General features: G+C 36.5%; 1 protein-coding gene across 1 annotated transcript; it reads left to right on the forward strand.

Annotated features, from left to right (window-relative positions):
• Positions 1-393: 393 nt before the first annotated feature.
• Olfr1449 (olfactory receptor 1449) lies at positions 394-1,338 on the forward strand. The gene has a single exon (NM_146303.1). The coding sequence runs from the start codon at positions 394-396 to the stop codon at positions 1,336-1,338; it is 945 nt and encodes a 314-aa protein (NP_666415.1).
• Positions 1,339-5,719: the final 4,381 nt, after the last annotated feature.

The following is a 5,719-nucleotide window of genomic DNA, read 5'->3' on the forward strand; positions in this document are numbered from 1 at the left end:
TAAAAGTATACTTGCTGATATCTGGTCATATGAAGCATAGTGCTTAGTTATTTTGTATCTGACTCTGAAATGACAGGTGTAAAATTCAGTTTACTATTGCAACAAATTTCATCCTAAATGAGACTATGTGATTGATACTTTGAAGACAACTGAGTGATTATTTTTAATATCTGAGTGATGGTGAAAACTAATAGACAACACACAGAAGGTTCCAGAAATTATTTTGTGAGAAAACAGCAAGATTATGGGAGTCTAATTGTATTGGGAATGCTGCATAGGCAGTGAAATTATACAGATGATGTCATTTGAGTAACATGAGTGATTTGGTATCAATTATTGTACAGAAACAATATGTTTACATTTTTATTTTTACAGGTGAAACACAATTTCAAAATGTCATACTTGGAGAATAGCACTAAGGTGACTACATTTATCCTTTTGGGATTGACTGATATCCCAGAGCTGCAAGTCCCTCTGTTCGTCACGTTCAGTCTCATCTATCTTATCACACTGATTGGGAATCTGGGCATTATCGTGTTGATATGGCTGGACTTCCGCCTCCACACCCCCATGTATATTTTCCTCAGTCACCTCTCTCTGGCAGACTGTGTTTACTCCTCCGCTGTGACTCCAAAGGTGATGGTTGGGTTTCTCACAGGGGATAAAGTTATCTCCTATGGAGGATGTGTTGCTCAAATGTTCTTCTTTGTGGCTTTTGCCAGTGTTGACTGTTTCCTACTTGCTGTCATGGCTTTTGACAGGCATGCTGCAGTGTGCAAGCCCTTACATTACACCACAACTATGACTACCAGTGTGTGTGCTCGCATGGTGATTGCCTGTTATTCCTGGGGTTTGTTTGAGTCTGCTATACATACTGGATTCACCTTCTCCCTCCCCTACTGTGCTAATGTGGTTCATCACTTTTTCTGTGATATACCTCCAATCCTGGCTCTTTCTTGCTCTGATATCTATGTGAATGAGATTGTGCTCTTTATCTTAGCTTCATTCAATGTCTTCTTTGCTCTAATAGTTATCTTGACCTCCTATGCATTCATATTTATTGCTATTCTGAGAATGCATTCAGCAGAAGGACGGAAGAAGGCCTTCTCTACTTGTGCATCCCACCTCACTGCTGTCACTATATTCTATGGAACTGTAATCTTCATGTACCTACAGCCCAGTTCTAGTCATTCCATGGACAATGACCAAATGGCATCTGTTTTCTATACTACAATAGTTCCCATGTTGAACCCAGTTGTCTATAGCTTAAGAAACAAAGAGGTTCATAATGCCTTCAAGAAAGTTGTTGAGAAAATGAACACTTTGTTGAACTCCTAATTTAAAAAAATAGATTATACATTTTATTGAAAATAGCTGAGCCATGATTGTGAAAAACATGTGGATAAAATATTAAACATTTAATTTAAGTATTAATTTTGTTTTGCCTATTAATTTTTACTAAATTATCACATTCTTTTTTTTAATGACTTAGTTATTTTACTTAAAACTACAAGTCATGATATAAAATACAAACTTATTATACAAAGTCTAGAGCTAGTAGATAGATATTGATCCACTTAATAGCTATACCAAACAATATATCATCAGAAATCCAGCTTTAAATAAAATTAGGATTTACTCTTATATGTAGCTCATATACTAAATTATTTTTACTTAATACCTAAGGTTCTATTGCCCCTTGGTGGTGGTCGTTTGGAATTTGCTAATAATGCAAAGCTGAGTTACTGCAAATCTGACAGTGTTTATATAACTTCCTGTTTCTTTCCATCTTTGTCAAGAAGGAAAGACCCTTCAATGAATACCTTTAAACAGGCTTTTCAATCGACACTTAGCCAACTCTTCCTATGTTTTACCTCATCTATTTTAGATATAGTCTCCTGGAACCCACACTAGTGTCAAACTCACCATATTGCAAATATTGACCCTGAAATTCTGATCCTCTTACCTCTACCTGTCTTAAGTATTGATTATAGGTGTGAACCATCAAAAGCACAAAGGTGTGGTTTATGCTCTATTTCCCCTGGCTGGGTGTAGGACACAGGGCTTTCTGCATGTTAGATATATCCTTCACCAACTGAGCTACATCCCTGTTAGTATCTTTTTAAATATAGAAAAGCCGGTTAATACATACAAAAGAAACAAAGGAAAGTCTTAAAGCAATGCAGACGATACTTCAGATGACTTAACAGGACAGTGAAAAATAGCAAAGCTTTGTGTGCAAGGACAACTTTCACTGCCCTGATTTATCACGATTATTTTCTTTTGTCTTTGATGTTTTTTGTTTTGGAGACAGAGTCTTTTTATATAGCCTTGGTTGACATGGAACTCATGATGTAAAGCAGGCTGTCCTTGAACTCACAGAGATCCACTTGCCTCCTAAATACAGGGATTAAAGGCTTGTCAGCACTTAACTTCATCTCAGGAGATTTAAAAATCTGTATGGTTAATCAGTAATCTATTGTTGTGTAACAAGATTCCTTAAAATTTAATGGCTTAAGACAACATTTGAGTATTTTATGAAATCATATGAACACTGACATTCTTCTATTTACATTTATATTTACCCATGAGGGTCTTTATATTATCTGAGGTTTACCAAACTTGGAAAACTAAGGTAGTTTCACTATTTTATTTTTGTTGGACATTGGTTTTGCCTGGATATGTTTTATTTATCTCTACCTTATCCTATAGTGGCCAGGCCAGCTTATTGGCAGACACAATCAAGAGAGTATTTCTAAAATCTGAAAGTAAAAGTAAAAGACTTCTTCAAGTATAAGCCTACAAATTCTCCTTAAAAAATATTACCTCTATGGGTTACTGCAAGTCTTATAACTTACTTATAATTTATATCTGAAGAAAAAGTGACCAACTCTTGTGAAAAGAAGAAACAGAAAGTTTGTGTTTATAGATGATATAGTTTGGCAATAGAATAATTTGGTTGACTCATGATGGGGTCTAATGGTAACAGGAACAACATCGTGTTTGTGGGGGTAGGATGCTATTCTAAGTTAAAATACTCATCAGGGCTGGGGAGATACCTATTTGATAAAATTGCTTACAGAGTAAACATGAGGACCTGAGTTTGATTCTCAGAGCCCACATAAAAAAGTTAGGCATGGTAGTTCACACTTACAATTTCAGTGTTTGGGAGACATATGCAGGTAGAGTCCTAGGGCTCTCTAACCAGCCAGGATAGCCTAATAGTAAAGCTCCTGGCCAATAAGAGCGATAAGAGAAACCCTTACAAAGAAAAGGAAGTTAGCCCTCGAGGGGCAAAACAGTTGTGGCCTTCACATGTACATGCATACACATACAGAAAAAAAGAATAATTTGCCTGAGGTAAAATGCTAAAATAAGAAAACAAATAGTGGCCCAAAACAACATACTTCTCAAACATCAGTATCTAGAATAGCAATGTGAAATGCACTATTCTCTGTGTTGAGACATTTTCACTTTGAAATGAAGGTTCTATTAAACCACGGACATATTTATACAAACAAAATATACTTCACAGAACCCCATCTCTCATTTCACTTGAAAGTGAAGTTTCTGTTGTGTTTCCTTTATTGGGAGTTCTATGAATAAGCCCATGAAATGAAGAGATTGCTTTTAATATGATTCTGAGCATGTATAAGTGACACTTGCACACACATGTTTTTCGCCACTCTATTCTCAGAAGCCAGTCTCTAGACTCAGTCTAGCTGTCCTACAACAGAAGGATTGCAAATAAAATGTAGTATGCACATTTCTATGCAGCACAAAATAAGAAATTATAACAGTGTAAGGAGAAAGCATGGCACCATAAATAATGAGGTTGAGATAAATAAGGCCGTTCCAGAAAGGCAGTTATCACATGTTTTCTTTCATATAGTATAAAAGCAAGAATAAAAAAAAAAAACCTGAGTGTTAGATTTACTGCATAGAAAGGGTGCACGTGCTGTGGGGTAGGCCAAGGGGACTGGTGAATGTAATAAAAGTGGACACAGCTAAAGAAAAATTAACTCATGAATGGAAACATACGAATACCAGCTATACTATATCATATTTAAACCAACCAAAGAAATGTAGAAGAAACAAATTGGTAATATGTATGGGGAAATCTTTTTCTTTAGCAATTTTATTAGTATCTATAAATGGTACACAATGCTGAATATAATTATCATATTTCAGTTCATGCCTTTACTCTATTTTGGTCATATTTACTTCCACTATTATTCATTATTAGCTCCTTTACCCCTTATTTATATATAATGCTCCCCTTTAATTTTCATGTATTCTTACCTCTAAATATCATATATGAGAGACATGTGTTGATGAGAATGGTTGATTACAGTTTGATGACTGATGGTTTTTAAATTTTAAAGTGATGTGAATTTTGCTTTAAAGTTGAATAATGCATAATTTTATCTATCTACCATCTATGTATCATCTATTGCCGCAGACCCTCTGGGTCCCTGTGTCTGCGTGGAATGGGTCTCTTGGGCAAGTGGGCAAAGCGTAGGATTAAATTGACAAACAGACACACACAGGAGAGGTTGTCTTGAATCTGAATGTAATCTCAGGTCGAGCCTCAGACTTTTTATAATACAGAATTCCAGGGGCTATATGTCACACCAGACAAGGTACACTGAAATTTACCAGATACAAGAGAAAGGAGTTTGCAGGAACTAGATAAATGTTTACAATAGAGATTAGCAGCCCTGCCTAGGATCAGCCTAGTGCCAGGCAAGAGTTTTACACTTTAGTGTTAAAAGCACCAGGGGGTTTACTCTTGGCAGGCCTCAAGAATAATGTAGTTTCTCGGACCCCTAAATTCCTAGGCCTTGTTAAATTTTATCTTGTCTGGAGAATCCCCATTTATCAGGAGAGTATATTAACTTGCTCTTGGCATGGAATGTAGCCTGTACTAAAGATTTTTATCTCAGTGAGATTCCCAGGCTCTTTCTGCAGACCAATTGAGTTAATGGCTCTGTTTTATTGTAGTGCTTAATTAGTTACTGAATAGATTAAACTCCTTGTTGTTGTCTGGAATCTTGGAACACTGGGGGAGGCTTTAGCTATGTCAGAATTCAATCTTAAAAGGCACTTATAATAGGGTAATACTAAATTGAGAGCACGTGGATCCATACACTAGACTAACGTGGGAGTGGAAAATTAATTTTATGGGTTGGGGGAACGCCAGACTCCAGGAGGGAGTTTTCTTGAAACTCTTTTCCTTACGGCCAGCTTCCAAGCCTCCACTTGTCAAACTGACTCAACTAGAGTGTGTGGCAATCTATCATTATTTACCTATCATAGTTTATTAATTTGTTGATAAATGTACCACATTTTCTATATCTATTCCTCTGTTGAGGGACACCTGGGTTTTTTCCAGCTTCTGGCTATTATAAATAAAGCTGCTATGAAAATAGTGGATCATGCGTCCTTATTACATGTTGGAGCATCTTGTGGGTATATGCTAGGAGTGGTATTGCTGTATTCTCTGGTAGTATTATGTACAATTTTCTGAGGAGCTGCCAAACTGGTTTCCAGAGTGGTTGTATCAGCTTGCAATCCCATCAGCAATGGAGGAGTGTTCCTCTTTCTCCACAACATTGCCAGCATCTGCTGTTATCTGAGTTTTTGATATTAGCCATTTTGACTGGTGTGAAATGGAATCTCAGGGATTTTTGATTTGCATTTCCCTGAGGACTAAGGA

This window comes from Mus musculus, chromosome 19 (assembly GCF_000001635.26).
Source record: "Mus musculus strain C57BL/6J chromosome 19, GRCm38.p6 C57BL/6J".
In the NCBI taxonomy this organism is placed as follows: Eukaryota; Metazoa; Chordata; class Mammalia; order Rodentia; family Muridae; genus Mus; species Mus musculus.

Coding starts and splice junctions, on each gene's coding strand:
- Olfr1449 (NM_146303.1), top strand. CDS start 394: ATGTCATACTTGGAGAATAGCACTAAGGTGACTACATTTATCCTTTTG.